Source organism: Halichoeres trimaculatus, unplaced genomic scaffold (assembly GCF_033239565.1).
Source record: "Halichoeres trimaculatus isolate MK-OKI-2021-1 unplaced genomic scaffold, fHalTri1.1 fHalTri1_scaffold_9, whole genome shotgun sequence".
NCBI classification, from domain to species: Eukaryota; Metazoa; Chordata; class Actinopteri; order Labriformes; family Labridae; genus Halichoeres; species Halichoeres trimaculatus.
The window spans coordinates 34447476-34468658 of record NW_027437188.1 but is presented as its reverse complement, the minus strand read 5'-3'; the positions used below and the strand labels follow the sequence as shown (position 1 = coordinate 34468658).

Here is a 21183-nt window from a genome sequence, read left to right as displayed (position 1 = left end):
ACTCCTCTAACAGGTAGGTTAAAGTTCTCTTTTATGTTGGGGACAAAGGTTTGTTTCTCTCCTGTTTCTGTCAGCAGTGTGGTGTGATTGATGAGTGTGTCCTGACACAAACTCAGAAAAAGTCAGGAATAAAGTTTGGATGTGCATTTTTTTTATTTTTTATTTATTTAATTATTTTTAATAAAGTGAGTTGTTCAGGTTGAAGAGTCTTCCTTACACATTTCCCCGAGAAAAAAAAAACGCTCTCAGTGAAGCTGTAAACTAACTGTAAGGGCTAACTTGTTGTACAGACTTCAAACTGAAATAAAGTGAAAGCAAAACCACAAAAACTCAATGATTCAGATCATTTCTCTCAGAGATGACATGGTATTTTTCATCTTTTTAACTTTAGCTCCTGATTTATTTTCTACCATTATCTGTTCCACCAGCAGGTGGCAGTAGTGACTCTCTGTGTTCCTTAATACACCATATTAAACAGTGAGGGAGAAAAGTGGGCAGAGCTCCGTTTGAACCAGATTCCCGCCACGGTGTCAAGTTTCACTCAGCGACAGTTAGCATGAAGCTAAGCTAGTCCTCCATCACTGCGATCAGCGGAGAGTTCAGAAAGACTCACCCGCTCCTCACAACACTCCCCCCGGCAGTTTATGGGTGTCTCCGCGGTGTTAGGTCGCTCTTTGAATCTCATATAACGGCTCGGTGTGTCCCGTTCGCCCTGTGCCGGAGTTAAAACGAGCCAGAGATGATGGCAGAGGGAGCGGACAGCAGCTCCGTGGGCGCCGCGAAGAGGACCAGCCAACCAGCGGGGAGGAAGAGCAGACACAGCCGGCTCAAGAAGAGCTCCAGCAGGGTACAGCCCGGTCCCTTACCGATGAGATAACGGTTGTCTACAAGCTTGTAAACAAACTTTAACCAAGCTGTAAAAACGTTAAAACATTCAACATGTGTGTTTTAAATCCACGTTATTTAATTTAAATTGTTTTTATCTCCAAATAAACGAAAAACTAATCACTGCGACAGCAGTTACTGCTAACTTTTTCAACAAGCTAATGTTTACACAACAGAAAGCGTCGAAACACCGGTGTTACAAAGAAATGTGATACCAGTCTGTCTGTCTGCATTGGCCTCTGATATGATTTTAACTTTATTTCAAACGTGTTTATGAACACACCAACAGGCAGTCACAGAAAACACACACATCGATATTAAAAAGTATCTTCAAAATGTTTCACATAGTCAGTGAAATTATTTATAGTATATACAGTATAATAAAATAATTTATTTTCTCATTCTTGTCTAAAATACATTGTAATAATTATCAGTTATCTTAAAAGAGCACAAAGTGATATATTTGTGCTGAAAATCTTTTGATTCTGATTAAAAATCTGAAGTTTCATTTATTTTTTAACAACATATAAACTTAATTTTTTTTTTTATAAGGGAAATTTAAGAGCTTTCACACACAATCTGGAGTGCGGCACCAGCAGCGCAGACTTGCTTATGTGTCTCAATTTAATAATTTAAATAAAACAATTATAATATAGCCTAGAATAGCTAACACCCCGTAAACAAACAGGGATAATCTGATTGGTAAATTCTAGTCGGCCTTCTAGTGGTTGATCCACAAAAAAATTGAGAGCAGACAGAGATCTGTGAGCAGAAATTCCCTCAGCACAAGAGGAAGAACCCGAGTGTGAGCGCAGGAAATCTGTGTGAGCAGCATTACATCCGAGCGCGAGGACACAGTTTGAGCACGCACAGAGCAAATTTGAGCGCAAGAGCAGAGTTTTGAGAGACAATATCACGAAATCTGAGCATGAAATCAATAAAATACTGACCTCAAATCAATTGAAAATGCTCTTGATTTGAGATAGGAAATTCCTTCCATATTATTGGATCCAGAATAGAATTACACAAAAATAAACCTTCCCAAGTGCCAAATCCAGGCACGTCAGAAGAATCTGGTCTGAGCTAAGGAGGAAAAGAACTGGACTATAGGTCGGTGGTCCAAAGGCCTCTTGTTTTATTATGTTAGTAAATCAAGGACCCAGAGTCTGGCGGGGGAGCGAAGAGGCTCAGGGTCCAATCTGCTTGAAGTCCAGAGGAACATCTCTGATGGTGTGGCGTACCATGTAATCTGCTGCTGTGGGCCCACTGGGTTCCCTGAAGTCCAGAGTCTACACAAACCTTTACCAGGAAACTTTAGAGCACAGAAGCCGACATGTGTATTCTCGATTGACATTCACCTGTGAATACTCAACCAGAAGGTGAATGTCTCTGTACCTTAAACCCTGTTGTGTGTGTGTTTCAGGTGAGTTTGGAGAAAGTTCTGGGTATCAGCACAGCCAGCAGCAGCTGTTTGACGTCTGACCCTAGCTCTGGACTCATCGCGTATCCTGCAGGGTAAGCCCCGCCCCTTAAACTCACCTGTGCTGAAGGAAAACACTTCATAATGCGTCTGTGTATCTTTTTTATGATCCCTGCTGATTACTCTCGAATGACATGTGTGTGTGTGTGTGTGTGTGTGTGTGTGTGTGTGTGTGTGTGTGTGTGTGTGTGTGTGTGTGTGTGTGTGTGTGTGTGTGTCAGGTGTGTCATCGTGCTGCTTCACCCAAAGAAGAACAAACAGACTCACATCATCAACACATGCAGGTACGTCTGGGTCTCCACCCTCACCTGGACTTTAATCCAGGCCACGCTGAAAAACAGGAAGTGATGTCATGTGTCTGTGTGTGTTTCAGGAAGCCTTTCAGTGCTCTGGCTTTCTCCCATGATGGGAAACACCTGGTCACTGGTGAGGTAAGAGCTGGACGCCACACACCTGAGCATCCCAGGGAGCTCTGAAGTGTGTTTTACATCTGTGCGTGTGTGTGTGTGTTTCAGAGCGGACACATGCCCTGCGTGCGGGTGTGGGAGGTGGGTGGAGGTCAGGTAGCCGAGGTTCAGTCTCATAAATACGGAGTTTCCTGCGTGGCGTTTTCCACCAACAGCCGCTATATCGTCTCAGTGGGATATCAGCACGACATGACGGTCAGCGTGTGGGACTGGAAGGTGAGCACACACACACACAGCTCCCATCAGGTGTTTTCTTCATCTCAACATCAGGTGTGATGCTCTGAATTTTTATCTCTCCACTTCCTGTCCAGAAAGGGTCCGTCATCGCCTCAAACAAAGTGTCCAGCAGAGTCTTCGCCGTCTCCTTCTCTCAGGACAACAGTTACTTTGTCACCGCCGGGAACAGACACGTCAAGTTCTGGTACCTGGATGCCTCTAAAGAGAAACGGGTACACCTGACCTCCCTCAGCCAATCAGAGCCCAGCACTGGCTGCTTCACGGCAGAAGTCTGAACTAACGGTACCTTCATCTCCCCACAAACAGGTGAACAGCACCGTGCCTCTGATTGGTCGGTCGGGGCTGCTGGGAGAACATAAGAACAGTGTGTTCAGCGGAGTGGCGTGTGGGCGGGGCCTCATGGCGTCCAGCACCTACTGCATCACCAGCTCCGGTCTGCTGTGTCTGTTCAACAGCAGCCGACAGCTGGAGGCCTGGGTCAACCTGAAGGTCAGTGACACAAGAAGTCACACCTGTACAAAAAATACAAACACCTATACTACTAAAAAACACACCTGTACAGATATATTATCACCTGCACTATAATAAAATTCACCTGTACTACTATAAAACACACCTGCAAAGAAAAACAAACACCTGTACTACTTTAAAAAAACACTTGTTAAAATAAATTTTCACCTGTACTATAATAAAACACACCTGTACTACTATAAAACATACCTGTACTATAATAAAACACACCTGTACTACTATATACAACACCCACCTGGACTACTATAAAACACACCTGTACAGGTATATTTACACCTTCACTACTATGAAACACACCTGTTAACATATATTTACACCTGTACTACAATGAAACACACCTGCACAGATATATATTTTCACCTGTACTATAATAAAACACACCTGTACTACTAGAAAACACACCTGTACTACTATAAAACACACTTGTACTACTATAAAACACACCTGTGCTACTATTTTCACCTGTACTACAATAAAACGCAACCGACATATATTTACACCTGTTATTAATTAAAACACACCTGTACAGATATATTTACACTTGTACTATAATAAAACACACCTGTACTACTATAAAACACACCTTTACTATAATAAAACACACCTGTACTATAATTAAACACACCTGTACTATAATAAAACACACCTGTGCTATAATAAAACACACCTGTACTACTATAAAACACACCTGTACTATAATCAAACGCACCTGTACTACTATAAAACACACCTGTACTACTATAAAACACACCTGTTCTATAATCAAACGCACCTGTACTATAATAAATCACGCCTGTACTTCTATTAAACACACCTGTACTACTATGAAACACACCTGTACTATAATAAAACACACCTGTACTACTACAAAACACACCTGTACTACTATAAAACACACCTGTACTATAATAAAACACACCTGTACTACTACAAAACACACCTGTACTACTACAAAACACACCTGTACTACTACAAAACACACCTGTACTACAACATAACATACCTGTACAGATGTATTTACACTTGTTCTATAATGAAACACACCTGTACTGCTATAAAACACACCTGTACAGATAAATTCACACCTGTATAACCTTTTTACTCACCCAAACAAGAAAAGTGCACATGTGTAGAAGATAAAAACATAACAAGAAGATACACACCTGCTCTAGCTCCATACACACCTGGGCTGATGTGAAAATCAGCTCCAGAAGAAAAAAAACGTTACTTGTCACAAGCCAAAACACCTGTTTGAGATAAAATAAAGGGGTACACCTCAACAACAATCAGAGATTACCTGTATCAGGTGGTTGTTAATGTCGTCAATTGTTGATGATGTCATTGTTTTTGTGTGCAGACGTCGTCGGCGAGCTGTCTGGCCGTCAGTGAGGACTTCATCTTCTGTGGTTGTGCTGATGGCGTGGTCAGGGTCTTCAGTCCCTGCAGTCTTCAGTACGTCAGCACGCTGCAGCGCCCCCACAGGCTGGGAGTGGAGCTCATCCAGAGCGTGGAGCAGGGGTACACACACTGCAAACACACTGAGAACACACACACACACACACACACATTCTGAACACCCTGATAAGTGAGTGTGCACCTGTCCACACAGGAGCTGCTCACCTGCCAGTCCAGGTGCTCAGTACCCCGACACGTTGGCGCTGACCTTTGACCCCGCTGCCAAACACCTGACCTGCGTGTACAACGACCACAGCGTGTACGTGTGGGACGTGTCAGACGTGAGGAGTGTGAGGAAGCTGTACTCTGCTCTGTACCACAGCAGCTGTGTGTGGAGCGTCCAGGTGAGCCGCTGGGAGAGACGCCATCCCACCTGACGGACGTCCTCGCCCTCATGATTTAAATATTTTTATGAACGAGTGATTAACACTTTGTCGACCGCCTCATGGATGAAGATAAAGATCTCACTCCTCTGTAGACGCTCAGGTGTGTTTGTGTTTACTTTAGGTGTACCCAGAGCTGTCAGAGTCGTCTCAGGCCTGTCTGCCTCCGTCTTCCTTCCTCACCTGCTCGTCCGATAACACCATCAGACTTTGGCACGCCGACCCCCCCACAGGACACAGGAACCTCTACAGCAACGTAAGACCAGCACACTGAGCTCCACAGAGCGCCGTGCGGTTACTTCAGGGTTAATCCCACAGACGAGCTGTGACACGTGTGGTTTTATCTGATGTTTCTGTCTCTGTCAGGACCTGCTGAGGATTCTCTACGTGGGGGAGAACACACAGCACCTGCAGGCGGAGGGGGAGAGGGGGGAGACAGCAGGGGCTGATGGGAAGGCGGGGATCAGAGTGCTGGGTATCAGTCCTGATGGACAACACCTGGCAGCTGGAGACCGCTGTGGAAACCTGCGGTGAGAGACGTTTAGATTTTAACTTTTCCTCTTCCTGTTTACATCCTGTATGAACTTCCTGTCTAACAGCTGAGCCAGTGAAGTAAGATTCAAATAAATAAAAAAGGTTGAACAAAAAACATCTGTAGTTTCATGAAATCTTTCCAGAATAATTCAGAATAGATAAATTTACTTTGATTTCTCAGTCTGTGAATTAAGTTTTAAAAAAATCATCAGAGGTCAGGTCGATCTGATCCAGTTCCTCTATGAAATCCAGGTCAAAATCATTTGGATTTACTGATCCAGGTTAAAAAAACTGGATTAGCAAATCTGGATTGTCAGGGAGGTGTTGTAGCTTTAAGTGTTAACCAGCAGAGGGCAGCAGAGGCCGTAGCTTTAAGAAAGAGCCTCTGCTGGAAAGAAAACAGGGTCGTATTCACAAAGCATCCTAAGGCTAAAAGTAGCTCTTAGTGACGTCAATCTTAGAAAATCTTAGAATTTCTTGTATTCAAAGATTTTTTCGGAGAATTTTCTCTCAGTAAGACAAAAGTTTCTCACATAGCGTCTTAAGCCGTCAGAGAGCTCTTAAAGTGATACTCCGGGATGGAACAAGTTTGGTCCTATCACAAGGTTTAGGGCAGAAATTACCCCTACAGCAGTGTTTTTGTGCAGCAGTAGCCCAGGGCGCTCGCACCAAACACCCCCTCCCTGCTCCTCTGCTGGTTTCCTCTGCACTCAGACGGGGCCATATTTTACTTGACCAAAAACACAAATAAATGGACTCCCACCAAAAAAATCTGATATGGGTCTGCATTCACGCTTTATTTAGAGAATTTTCAGCGCATTACTTTCACACAAAAACACCGCTAGATAAGGCTCTAGTTCTCATCGTGTCGTGAAACGGCGCTACCTCCGCTGCAGAGCCACAGCTGGCTACGAGGCGCTTAGTGTATCAGTCCACGCTTGGAGTGCCAGATGTAAACAAACACAGGTAGTCTGCCAGGACGAAGAGACACGATGAGAACTAGAGCCTTATTTAGCGGTGTTTTTGTGTGAAAGTAGTCTGAGTGCAGAGGAAACCGGCAGAGGAGCAGGGAGGGGGTGTTTGGTGCGAGCGCTCTGGGCTTCTGCTGCACAAAAACACTGCTGTAGGGGTAATTTCTGCCCTAAACCTTGTGATAGGACCCAACTTGTTCCATACTGGAGGATCACTTTAAGATAAGACTCCTTGCTGGGAATTTTTAGGCCAAGTTGGGAGCTCTCTGAGAGGACGGGCCCAGGGTGTAACTGAGAGAGTGTGTGTGTGTGTTGCAGTATCTTTGGTCTGAAGTTTCTGGACGAGCTGGTGAAGATTGAGGCTCATGACTCAGAGGTGTTGTGTCTGGAGTTTTCCCCTACATCCACAGGTGAGCTCTCAGGTCAGAGGTCATCAGCACCTTTAAACCTCAAACCTGTTTCAAACCTGTGTCCAAATCTAACCACGCATCAAACGACGCCTGTGTTGTGTGTGTTTTCAGGCGTGCAGCTGTTGGCATCAGCCAGCAGAGACCGACTGATCCACGTCTTCAACCTGGAGAAGAACTACAGCCTGGAGCAGACGCTGAGCGACCACTCAGCCTCCATCACCGCTGTAAAGTTCACAGGTGGAGTCAGCTGTTCAGATGAAAACATGTCGTGGTTCAGTCCGTCCTCTCAGCGCTGCTCACACCTGTTTCTGCTCCAGGTCAGAGTCCCGAGGTCCGGATGGTGAGCTGTGGAGCCGACAAAAGCATCTACTTCCAGACCGCTGAACAGGTCACACTGAGCACACACACACACATATACACACAGTAAGATCACAGCCATGTGTGTGACGCCTGATGTGTGTTGTGTTCCAGACGGCGGACGGCGTTTCGTTCTCCAAGAGTCACCACGTGGTGGAGAAGACGACGCTGTACGACATGGACCTGGACTCTTCGAGGACACACGTCGCCATCGCCTGTCAGGACCGAAACGTCAGGTCAGAGCCTCGACTCAGCCCCCAGCAGCGTGTGTGTGTGTGTGTTATCGTGCTGATGATGAGAGTGTGTTTTCAGGGTGTACAACGTGGAAACAGGGAAGCTGAAGAAATGTCTGAAGGGCTCATCCAGCGATGAAGGAGCTCTGCTGAAGGTCAGGACGCTCCACACACTCTTTGTTTGATTAGGATGAGACAGGATGTGGCTGCGTTCTGATTGGTTGTGCCGTCGGCTGACTCTGCACTGTGATTGGCTGACGCTGTGTCTGTCTCCAGGTTGAGATGGATCCGTCAGGGTCGTTCTTTGCCACCAGCTGCTCCGACAAAAACATCTCCATCTTTGACTACGAGTCAGGAGAGTGTGTGGCCACTCTGTTCGGACACTCAGGTGAGGAGATCCAGGTGTGTCCTGGTTTGTCTGGAGTCCTTGAGGTCTAAAGAGGTCTATCTGACCGACCTGTCGTGTTTGTTCTCCTCAGAGATCGTCACCTGTATGAGGTTCAGTCAGGACTGCAGACACCTCATCACTGTGTCAGGAGACAGGTAAACCAGCCTCAGGCTCTGGGGTTTGGGGTCCTTTGGTGAAAGAGGTTTTATAGGAGGTTTTCAACAGCAGGTCCAGGGTCTAACCTTGCAGAGCAGATGGACCTGTCTGATTCAGTTTCTGAAGTCTTGCAGATCCATCTTGCCAGGCTCCTTTGACCAACCATTTTACTCGGCTAAATTCTTAACGGCCCAATCAGGGAAGAGAGGCGGGAGCAGGGGAATCCCAGTCCGTGCAACCGTTTGGAAACCGATTTTATTAAGTGCTCACAGCAGCAGCGCACAGCAGCTACGTCATACCGTGACTTGATGTGGATTGGTCTGTGGTGAGTGTGTCAATCAGGACAGTCGTCCAATCATCGGCTGCTGATTTTTTTTTGAAGGTCCCGCCTCTGAAAACCTGGCCTCGTGAAATATTTCCGTGGCGGATGTATAAAAACTGTCTGTCTGTCAGGTTAGCCAGGGTCCACTTTTAAGTCCTGTTTCTACCAAGCAGTCCAGTATGGATCAGTACAGTTTGGTACGGGTTGGATCAGTAAAGCCTGATCCTGTTTATATTTCCACAGCCAACCGCGTCCTTCCTGGTAAGCTGCGTGTAAGCTGAACGCTAGAGCTAGGTGATATGACATTTAATCCATATCTCGATATTTTTAGGCCATGTCACGATACACCATATATATCTCAATATTTTGACTTAGCCTTGGGATGTTGCTTTGATGCATACAATTGATACATGTATTAAAAGTTATTATTATAATTCATATTAATTATGCACCATTTTGATGTATGAACACAAAGGACCTAAATTTGTTAGAAAAAAAAATCAGAGTTGGAAAAAGTCTAATTTTTTCAATGTGGAAACCACAAACGTGCAATGATTCATTTTTATACCTTAGAATGCAAATATAAACAGTAAATTTCAAACACAATGTACAAATTTAGCAAATAATACAGTTAACTATTTGCATTGAAACAGGAACATTTAAGGATTTTTTGTACAACTGTTTACAAACCATCAGATGACAACAAGATTTTACAGAATAACTCATAAATCTCCTTATTGCTCCGACACACAAAACACAAAAACGACACTACCCACTCAACACTCTACTACACACCCACAAAACTCCACTCTCTCCTAGCAACCATATGATTTTTCTGATTGGCTGAGGTGAAGGAAACAGGTTTTCAACAGTCTTTTACAGAAAAAATGTTTTCATGCTGAACACCTGACACACTGGATCCAAACCATCTCCAAAATACCAAGCCTTCATTTATCTTTCACTAACTTTTCTTTTGTGACTGAATCCGTCTCATGTTGTCGGGGAGTGAGGGGAGGGAGAGGAGATTAAAATTAAGTAGGTAAAAACAAAAACCTCACAGACAGGACATTTCCATTTTTATTTCTGCTCAGGTTTCTGTGTTTTCTGGGATGAATCTTTAAACCGCTGTGCAAATCGTATGTCGTTTGTGAGATGAAGTTTATGAGACCAGGTTGCAGTGTGAGTGCAGTCATGTTTCAATCGAGTCTTTGATGTTTATGATGCTGTGTATGTGTGTGTGTGTTTTGTGTAGCTGTGTGTTTGTGTGGAGGCTGGACTCTCAGATGACCAGCACCATGAGAAAGAGGCGGGGCCCCAAACTGACCGCCGCACCTGAGACCTGCAGAGTCAAACAGCAGAACATCAGGTGAGTGAGAAGAGAAGGTGGTCTGGGGAGACCAGGATGCTCAGGAGGGTCATGGTTCAGGTTCAGACTCTGCTTTTGTTTCAGGAGAGAGACTTTCATCACTGTACCTTCATGTCACCTGCCTCACCTGGAGGAGGAGGAGGAGGCTGACTCCAGTACTCCATCTAGACTGGACTCTACTGAAGGTGAGGAAGAGGAGGAGGGTCAGGGTACATCATGAGGGTTACCCTGAAACACAGACAAACAATGGGCCACAGGAACAGTTTTAGACTGGAAAAAAATTGACTCCATCAAGTGAGGTCACCACAAAAACTGCTCCCCCTGGTGGCTGGCTGCAGTATAGGTCAAAAAATCCATCTCTCCAGTCATTCCAGATGGGCTGTGGTCAAACTTTAAAAAATTAACACACTTCATAGAAATATTTCTCACGTCTGATTGTTGTGGTGATTTGAAGATATCATTTGGCTGTCTTGTATTCAAGTCCTCTTTTTTCTCAAAAGTTTCATTTTCATTAGTTATTAGAGGTTAAAAATGAGGCTTTACGTCACGTTTAATGATGATTGACAGCTGCCATTCTTGTGTATTTTTTTCGGGGAGTGTAAAATATGTCAGGAGGTAGAGTCAAGAAGTGATTAGACTCTTGAAAGGAAAAAAAATATATTTTATTTTTGTCACCCAGCTCCACTCAGATTCTCCCAGAATCCCTCACAGTCTCTACTGCGCAGACTCTGGCTGCCAGTGGTGGAGCCTATGACAGGGTTTTTCTGTATAAGAGATAAGAAGTTAGAGACAACAAAACACGCATTAAACAGAATCATCATTTGCAGAAAATTAGACGTCAGTGCAGGTTTGTGGCTCAATGAACCAGGATTTGACGTCTTTTTCAAGTGTGAGGGAGTTGCAGCAGGACTGAAGAGATCTGGTGGAAGAAACTTGACTCCTAAATGCTTGAGATAAATCAGCAAACAGCAACTTTACCCACACCAGGAGCAAACACCAAACATGACACTCACTTCGCCGGGTATTTTCATTCGATTTTAAAAATACTTTTCTCAGCAGGCAGTGAGCAAATCCGCCGATAAGTGCAGCTTGAGGCATTTCAAACCCGTATATGAGTTTTTCAGACATAAAACCCACACCAGCCAATCAGAATGACTCCCCGTCGTTTAGCTGTGACGTTTGGGAACCAAAAACTCTGTTTCCCTGCGTCTACACGAAACCAGAGTTTTCCAATATCTTCACTTTGGCTGGAGTTTTCTAAAAACATTGTGTTTAGTGACGTAACCCTGCAGTTTCGTATGGCTGGTGTAAGGATGGGTACCTTTCACGCCTGAAACGATACAGTACCAAAGCCCGGTACCTGGCAATCGGTACTGGTATTCTACGGTACCAATTTTCTGTACTTTCTTGTGTTTATGTGGTAGAGGATATAAATTTGTTTACTAATGAAATATAAAAATTTGACATATTTATTTTTCGATATATAACCTTGCAATGGTGTGTTCATGCCCAGCGTGGAAAATTGCCTACTCTTCTATTCCCTCACAGTCACAAGGATGTGTTTAGGTACCTAAACATAGTACTTTTGGGTTTTACCTGAGTCAATACTCGGTACTTTTGACAGAATTCGGTCAGAAATTGAAGAGATCTGGTGGAAGAAACTTGACTCCTAAATGCTTGAGATAAATCAGCAAACAGCAACTTTACCCACACCAGGAGCAAACACCAAACATGACACTCACTTCGCCGGGTATTTTCATTCGATTTTAAAAATACTTTTCTCAGCAGGCAGTGAGCAAATCCGCCGATAAGTGCAGCTCAAGGCATTTCAAACCCGTATATGAGTTTTTCAGACATAAAACCCACACCAGCCAATCAGAATGACTCCCCGTCGTTTAGCTGTGACGTTTGGGAACCAAAAACTCTGTTTCCCTGCGTCTACACGAAACCAGAGTTTTCCAAAATCTTCACTTTGGCCAGAGTTTTCAAAAAACATTGTGTTTAGTGACGTAACCCTGCAGTTTCGTATGGCTGGTGTAGGGATGGGTACCTTTCACACCTGAAACGATACAGTACCAAAGCCCGGTACCTGGCAATCGGTACTGGTATTCTACGGTACCAATTTTCTGTACTTTCTTGTGTTTATGTGGTAGAGAATATAAATTTGTTTACTAATGAAATATAAAAATTTGACATATTTATTTTTCGATATATAACCTTGCAATGGTGTGTTCATGCCCAGCGTGGAAAATTGCCTACTCTTCTATTCCCTCACAGTCACAAGGATGTGTTTAGGTACCTAAACATAGTACTTTTTGGTTTTACCTGAGTCAATACTCGGTACTTTTGACAGAATTCGGTCAGAACCTATGAAAGTACCAAATTCGGTACCCATCCCTAGGCTGGTGTTAACACATAAAAATGCATGTGTTTTCTCAGATACTCGGCTATATGTGGACATGGCCTCAGTCTCAGGGTGTATTAACACTCAGATGTTTGGGGCAGCTGTTCTGAAACAGTGAGCGGCACGATTAAATGAATAAATGAAGATAAGGAAACTTGTTGCACGTGATATTTGTGAAAAACTTTAGACTACACGAAACTTTTGAACACAGACAAAGTTACAACTGCAATGATTGTATTGTTTTTGCCTGTCTGGGAAGTCTGGGACCCATGTGTTAAAACATGAGCCAGTCACCTCTCGAGGCATTATCTGACAGAGGGTTTAAACAAAAGCAAGAAAGTCAGCCATTCTAGTGTTAGCTCTGTTATCCATGTCTGTGAATAGCATGATGCTACTCTGCCCTCTGGTATTCCCTCTGTTGCTGGGTTAGCACAGCTAGCTCGTCCATCTTATTGGAGATAGATCTTACGTTCCCAATAACGATGGATGGAAGGACAGGTCCATGTCATCACTTCTTAGCTCACACCTGAGAACCAGCACGTCGTCCTCACCTCCTTCTCCTCATCTTGTGGGAAACATCTGGCCTTGCACCAGTTAGCATTGACATGCTACAGGCTGCTAACAGCTGATTTCACTTGTAAACAATGCAGCCATGGTTACATGTAGGATCTCTAGACAAAAAATTACAAGAAACAGACAATAGGCAGCAACATTTGATGGGCTTAGTCACTTGAGCTTCACCTCTCCTAAAATTTCCAGTAAAAGTTGAACATCAGAGCTCCAACACACACTTACCTGGTTTCTTTCGCCTCTGTTTGTGACCTGAAAGCAACCTTCAGCTCTAATTTTAGGAATTTTTCAGGATCTTTGTGTGTGAATCTTGTTGTTTTTTTGTGTTTCAGATCCTCAGCTGCTGCAGACCAACGGGAAGCTGCCCATGTGGTTCAGGAAACTGGTCAGTTCAGCATTCACCCCCAGGATGTAGTGCAGTCATCAGACTTTTATTAAATGTGTGTGTTTGGGTGTGTGTGTGTGTGTGTGTTCAGCAGGGGCAGGGCGGAGCCTCTAAAGCCGTCCAATCAAACGCCGAGCCCCGTCAGGTAAGGAGCCGATGGGCGGAGCAGACAAACCCTCTCGTCATCTGCTCCAACTTCTCTCCGTCGCCCACCAAGAGTGCGGGGGAGGAAGAAGAGGAGGAGGAGGAGGAAGACTTTCACCCTCAGAGTCTGGAGAGTCTGCTGGGAGACGAGGAGGAGGAAGATGAAGATGGAGAGGAGGAGGAGGAGGAGAAGGAGGTCAGCTCAGTTTTCTTCTTGGTAGATCAATCAGCGCTGACCTGTGAACTCAAGGTGATTAATGATGTTTGTGACAGGATCCAGGTGAGGACAGGAGCAGCTACATCCTGTACCCAGACACCAGCAGCGCCCCAGGGGACAGGTGAGCTCCGTGACGCACAGAAACACACCTGAGAGGGAGCTGCTGGGTGCTTTCATCCTTACCTCTTCATGTCTTCTCAGGGACTTCGATGTGGAAGGTATGACAGACCCTCAGCGGTCTCTGACGCAGCTGGAGGGGAAGAAGGAGCCAGTGTGGAGCACTCAGCTGAGTCCGGACTCTGCCTGCTCTGAGGGCTCTGGGGGGAGTCTGGAACAGCAGCAGGACGCAGGTTAGAGAGCGCCTCACACCTCTACATGTCATGTCGTCGTTTGGTAATGTCTCTAAACTCCGGTGGGTGTGGTCTCTCTGCCGCAGACACAGACTCTCTGAGTCAGGGCAGCTCTGTGGGCAGTCTGGTCCTGGAGGACGACGAAGACCGAAACTCCCTGAAGAATCACTTCGATACTCTGGCCTCCAGCCTGAGCGACGGTAACAAACACCTCATCACCTCACACCAACCGACACCATCAAAAGTGAAGCTAAAACACATTCTTCTTTCCAGAGAGGTTTGACACAGACCTGAGGACTCTGCAGCCTCCAGAGGAAAAACACTTCCTGAACCCCCGACTCAGCATCTCTACCCGCTTCCTGTCCAGATTCCAGGACAGGATCAGGTCGGTCCACACAGGTGCCCACGAGTCTCAGGCCAGCTGGTGGTTGTCATGGTGATAACAGTATCCATCTGCTGTGTTTTTTCAGAGCGTGGCCAAGCCAAGCTCCACCCCCAGTCTCCATCCCAAGCAGGATCTCAGAGGAGAGCAACGTCAGCAACACATCGGTACAGGCACACCCAGAAACACATCCAGTTCAGAGTCTTCCCAACTGATGACGCGCTGATACTTCCTGTAGTTGAGTTTATTGGAAGCTGAATTTTGGTGAATTTAATTTTTCTTAATGATCATTTTTTAGGTTAATTCAGAGCCAAGCAGCGAAGTCACTTCTACTCAGAAAGAAAACATCAACCCAGCAGGTGAGTCAGCTCCTCCTGTGTTTTGGATCTTAAAGGTGATAAAAGTCACGTCTGATCTGCTGAAACTTCAAACAGGAATTTAGCGTCTGGTCAGATACAGACCTAACCTGATACGCCAGACAAAAAGTTTCATATACGAGGAAATACTTCACTAGTCCATCTGGGTAGCGGCTCTTCAGATTTGTTTTCAGAGGCAGGACCTTCAAAAAAATCAGCAGCTGGTGATTGACACGCTCACTACAGATCAATCCACATCAAGCCACGGTGTGACGTAGCTTATGTGTGCTGCCGCTGAGAAACAATAGACTAGAGGTCTGCTACCTTTACTTTCATAGGAGCCGTTCAGCCTCAGCTCACCTGGATTTAAGTCATTTCAGAGCCACAAAATCTACTTTATCTTCACAATACAAACAACAGAGTGTATAAATTCATAAAACAATTAAAATCTAATAGAATATTATTAAAACAAGATCATTTTTGTAATTATAGAATTGACCATGTGATGTCTTAGTTTTTGAATTTTCATTGATTAAAAAAAAAAAAAAAAAAAATCAAAAAAAGATTGACATTTCAAACATTTGCAACAATTGCAAAAAAATCAAAACTTTTAGAGAGTTGCGGAATTTTCCCAAAAAATCAAAATTTGCAAAAACTTGAAAAAAAAAATTGTTGTTTAATAATTTTCAAGATTTCCAAATTTTAGTATTTCAAAAATTTGTAAAAAATATATTTTAAATTTGAAAAAAAAAAAAATTAAAAATTGAAACAATTTTTTAAATTTAAAAAAAAATTGCAACAGTGTCAAAAATTTGGGGAAAGTCCAAATTATTTGAAATCTCAAAAATTTGCAAAGAAGAAAGACATTTCCAAAATCTCCAAAAATTTTCTTAAGAGATAACTCAATTTCACTCCTGAAAGTTCAGTTTTAGCTGCTCTTCTGTTTCAACAACTTCACTGTTTGCCTTCACATTGAAAATTGAACCATTTTATACATCTTGAATTTGAAAATACAGCTAAAAAGTTTTTTACAGTACTGTTTTCAGTGCACTACAGCACTGTTCATTTATAATCTACTTTTTAATGTCTTAAAAAAAAACGCTTTTTTAGTCTAGCTTTATCTTTTTTTTAAAAAAAAAACTGTAGTCTGTTCATCCTGTAATTTTCATACAAACAAGCAAAAAAAAAAATCCTACTTATTCTTTTGTGGACTCAAAAAATTCATGCCCCCCCTCATAAGTCAGTCCCCTGGTCGGGGCACCCCAGTCCAAAAAGTCTGGTCCGCCCCTGCTTGTCAGAGCGTACCTCTGCTGGTTTGTTATGTTGCTCTGCTTGTCAGCGCGATGGATTTATGCTAACTGAGGATTTAGTTGGTGGAACAGAGTCATGTCTCACCCCGTCTCTGTCCCTACAGTCTATTTTCATAAATCATGATCCAGCCATATCACCATAAGGGGGGGTTTTCTTCAGTAGAGTGGGGTTGTTCTGAGAAAAAATTATGTTTATTTCTAAACTATCTAAATCTAAAAATGATAAGAGGATTATTTTTGAAGAGCAGAAGGTTTTTATGTGTATCAGTCACATCATTAACAATCTGCAGGATTAGTGTAAAAGGATCCCGGCTTCGTGAATGTTTCTGGGACAGGATGTGTCTGATTTGTGTTACATTGTAACATTGCACTGAGCTCTATGCAAGAAAATCCAAAAGTTGAAAGAAGCAGACGGTTTATGTAATCATTATCCCAGAGTCTTGGAGGGTTTTACTGAAATGACAGGAGCTCCAGTAGCGTTCCCTGAGGAACTCCGCCATAAACCTCTGACAGATGTGTCTTTGTATGTGTGTGTGCACGATCACAGCAAGATACAACCAGACAGCTCTTCGTCGGAGAGCTTCCTGCATGATTTCCCATCAGCCCCTCCGTCGCCCTTTACGCAGACGACACACAGTTGTTGTCGTCAGGTGCAAAGATAAGCTGGAAGGTTTGTTTTTATACACGCGGGTGATTTATGGTCACGTTTTTGGGCTTTCGCTGCACATTTTCTGTGGGTGAAAGGATCAGGTGACAACACGTCAATATTGACAGCATGTAAAGGAACTTGGGTTTGTCACAAGAGGGTCGCCGGTTAAAATCCTGGATTAAAATAGGAATTGGGCTGATATCTGGAGAGGTGTCAGCATAATTTCCTTAGCACGAGCAAGTTACCATACCCCCCAACTGCTCAACGTTGCACATTTCTATGGACAAAAGCCTCTGCTAAGTGAAACTGAACACTGTAGCCACGGTTAGACTCAGAAACCGAGTTCAGGTCAGCCACAGGACCACAAAGAGGACTCTGGGAGCAGTTTCTGACCCTTTGCTTTTTCAACCAATCAGACGTTGCCTCCAGGACTGTGGTGACCCAAAGCATCAGCGTGGTGTCCGCGGCCCAGCAGAAGGCTCCTCGTGTCGGGTATTTGGGAACCACAGCCAGTTCCAGGGCCAAAGTAAACCAAGATCCCCTCACCAACACCTCCAACACCTCCTCCACTTCCTGCCAGGAGGAGGAGGAGGAGAATGTGTCCTCAGACCCTCAGCCTCCTCCACCTTTGCTGTCCCCTGAGCCAGAACCACATCAGGACCAGACCACCTGGTAACAGCTGCTCCAACCTTTCTCCTCCACATGTCTGAAAAGTCTGATCTGTCAGTGATCACTTTAATCTCTTTGTTACTCTGTCAGTGTCGCTTCGTTGGCCCAGGAGTCTCAGGATCAGGGAACAGAGTCCAACCTGCAGGCGGTGACCACGCCCACTGATGTGATGTCAGAGGGCGGGGCCAGTAGGTGGAGCGTTAGCAGCGTTGAGCAAACCGTGATAAAAACAAATAAATCCTTAAGCATTAGCCCCGCCTCCTCCATTACACCCACAGCCACGCCCACAACATCTGATGTCATCACCTGCTCCACCTTCGAACAGGAGGAGGGTCCGGAGGGATCTGAGACCAGAGTCCAGAATAATCCAGGCGAGACAGGTGAATTTGAAATGTTTGTGATTTTTTTTTTTTTTTTAAATTAATGACAGCTTTAAAATCAAAGTTTGACTGAATCTGTTTCCTCCTCTATGTGCTACGTTAAAACCTCAGGGTCAGGACGATCTTTAGAAGAAGACCTACCCACCTCCTCTTCCTCTCCTCTGGCAGAAACACTCCAAATTTCACGAACAGGTAACCCGTCATGTAAAACAGGTGTTCGCTGAAACGAAAACATGTAACTCATCTCTGTTAAACAGGTAACCACGCCCCTTATTAAAAGTCAACTCCCCCAATGCAGGTAACCCATGCCACTTCGACAGGTAACCCCACCCACTCAAGTTGGTTACCCTCTGTACCTGAAACAGGTGTCCACTGTACCAAAAGCTCTAGAGCCTCTTACTATAGCTGCGTTTCCACCAAGCAGTCCGGGTCGGTTCAGTACGGTTTGGGACAGTTAAGTCTGATCCCGTTTGCGTTTCCACAGCATACTGTGCCCTCTCGTGGTGGGTGGCGTGTAAGCCGGATGCCGGAAGCCGCAGCTGGTAAACAATAGCGCGACGCCGTAGCAGCTTACCCCACTATTAAATCCAACAAAGAAGAAAACGCGACACAGTAAACAAAGAGCACGGATGGAAGACATGCAGCATTTCGTCCTCTCTGTGATTTTCATGTTACTCTCTGTTACAAAGTGCAATCAAGCTTTGTTTCAGAGAAGTCTGTGAGCCGCCAGAAGAAATATAGCTGCTGTCGGGGTAAGTGACGATTCTTTTGACCAATCAACCGTCTGCAGTGTGTTGCTCCACCTCCCGAGAGCGGATTGGTTCAGTCTGGCACCCATACGAAAGGGTCCCAAAAAAGTGGGACGGCTCGTCTCGGTTTTTAGGGATCCGTCCTGGGATGAGTCAGTGGAAACGCCGCTAAAAGCGCACCGTACGGAGACGAACCGACCTGGACTGCTTGGTAGAAACGCGATTTAAAAGTCAAACATGCCACAAATCTGGTCACCATGAGGGTTGCTACCTGTCCCATAAAATAAGGTATGGTTCTGCAAAATATGGAATGGTTCCGTAAAATACAGTATGGACCAATAAATTATGGTATGGTCCCGTAAAACAATTTTGTCCTGTAAAATACAGTTTGGTCCCATAAAATAAGGTATGGTCCTTTAAAATACAGTACGGTCCTGTAAAACACGGTTTGGTTCTGTTAAATACAGTATGGTCCCATAAAACATGGTATGGTCCCGTAAAACAGCGTATGGTCCCGTAAAATACGGTATGGTCCCATAAAACATGGTATGGTCCCGTAAAACAGCGTTTGGTCCCGTAAAATACGGTATGGTCCCATAAAATATGGTATTGTCATGTAGGCACGGTGTGGTCCTGTAAAACACGGTTTGGTTCCGTTAAATGCAGCATGGTCCCATAAAACATGGTATGGTCCTGTAACATACAGTATGGACTTGTAAAACACAGTTTGGTCTAGTAAAATACGGTCCCATAAAATATGGTAGAGTCCTGTAAAACACGGTTTGGTCCCTTGAAATATGGTATGTTCCCATAAAACATGGACTGGACCTATAAAATACAGTATGGTGCCTTAAAATACGGTTTGGTCCCGTAAAATACAGTTTGGTCCCATAAAATACGGTACAGTCCCATGAAATACGTAATTGTCCCGTAAAATACAGTATGGTCTTGTAATATGGTATGGTCCCATAAAATTTGGTATGGTGCTGTAAAATACGGTATTTTCCCGTATTGCACACTGAAACGTTAAGTCCTTTTTAAAATAAATATGGGAAGTCATTTTGTCCCATATTTCCAGTTTGCCTTGAACACAGCACCACTCTGCCTGAATTCAACATGCGATGGTGTCCTCTTACTACAAACCGCGGTAAGCGGGTTGATTTTAAGCCTGGAATAAGAGCTCATCATTAATTGGGTGAGAGGAAGTCATAGCGATGAAATATGATAACTTTGAAAACTAAAAAATCCTTCTAAAAATCAACAGAATGAGATTTTAAAAAGGTTTAAATTCTATCTAAGCTGCATCAAAGGTGAAAACCCTAGTCACCATGCCCCCTCCTACAGGTGTCCACTCCATCGCAAGCTCCAGGGCCCCTTTCTTGATCCTGTTCATTTTAAAGAGGTTTTCTTTAGCGCCCCCTCAGGACAGAGCCGGCATGACTTCATACTGGCAGAAAGAGGCTCATCAGGACGTCTGTTGTTTCAGGTGATGATGATGAGCCGGTCAGTCTGCAGCAGTGTCAGCACATCGCCACTGAGCTGAGAGAGACGGCCAGACGAGCCGTGCACCTTTACAAACAGGTAAAAGAAACTGGTCAAAGATAATAACAAACATAAGGTGTGAAATATTAATCCTGTGTTTGAATTCTTTAAATAAAAATGTTAAAACTTGTTTAACTCCTCTTTTCCTCCGTCCTGCAGCTCGGGGGGGCAGATCAGCACCTCCAGATGTCATCCGTCCTGCGGGAGGCGTTTGATGTAGTCTGCTCTGAGCTGCAGGCTGCGATGCAGGGTGGAGACCAGCAGAGCAGCAGCGCCCCCTCTGGTGTTCTGGAGAGCGACGGGACGATGTCTCTGCTGGAGAAATACTCTGAGCTGCTGCTTCAGATGACTCAAAGCAAACTGAACCGAGTCTGAGTACGGAGGCTGAGAGGGGACACAGGTCACTACAAACGCTGTCCTGAACATCAGTATTAAGTTTGACGCACCTTACGCTTGATTTTAGCTTGAAGATGTTTTTATTCACACTTTGTACATAAAGTTTTTATGTTTCTTAATAAATGTTTGTCATAAAGGCTCAGTCTTTTTTAAGCTGCATGCAGACAGAAAGAGGCCAGACTCTGAGAAAACATCCAAATCTGTGGTTTCCTGCTTTTCTTCATCAAGTCTGCAGAAAAAAAATAACATTTTCATTGTTTATGTAAGATCTGGTATCGGATCAAGTGTGTCTTCTGAATGTCAGCCTGGAGGTGCATCACACATAAACACTTTATTAAACCATCTCCACTGGGACTCAAACCTTCAACTTCTGGATCACTTCCCCTTTCTAGCTTTTCTAGGATTTTACTGTGCCACAGAGCCACACATGATCAAACCACAGTCAGATTAAAGGAGAAGAGGAAATCTATGTGTCAGGGAACTTTTTAAAGTCGTGCCTGAGCTG

At 44.3% G+C, this 21183-nt stretch overlaps 1 protein-coding gene across 2 annotated transcripts; it reads left to right on the top strand.

The window, feature by feature from the left end:
* Positions 1 to 468: 468 nt before the first annotated feature.
* wdr62 (WD repeat domain 62) lies at positions 469 to 20732 on the top strand. Of its 2 annotated transcripts, XM_074680018.1 has the most exons (34): positions 470 to 847; positions 2309 to 2400; positions 2587 to 2649; positions 2739 to 2796; positions 2881 to 3048; positions 3144 to 3281; positions 3376 to 3558; positions 4958 to 5118; positions 5210 to 5399; positions 5563 to 5694; positions 5805 to 5968; positions 7262 to 7353; positions 7465 to 7590; positions 7671 to 7741; positions 7825 to 7946; positions 8023 to 8098; positions 8220 to 8331; positions 8423 to 8486; positions 10062 to 10175; positions 10260 to 10360; positions 13482 to 13534; positions 13626 to 13874; positions 13952 to 14016; positions 14097 to 14245; positions 14332 to 14445; positions 14519 to 14630; positions 14716 to 14794; positions 14926 to 14986; positions 16841 to 16963; positions 17359 to 17614; positions 17702 to 17991; positions 18103 to 18183; positions 20227 to 20321; positions 20442 to 20732. In XM_074680018.1, exons 1-34 carry the CDS (start codon positions 740 to 742, stop codon positions 20655 to 20657), a joined length of 4278 nt encoding a protein of 1425 aa, XP_074536119.1. In that variant the 5' UTR covers positions 470 to 739; the 3' UTR covers positions 20658 to 20732. The 2 variants fall into 2 exon arrangements, with proteins under 2 accessions (XP_074536120.1, XP_074536119.1); XM_074680019.1 differs by lacking the exon at positions 16841 to 16963 and having other exon boundaries at positions 469 to 847.
* Positions 20733 to 21183: the final 451 nt, after the last annotated feature.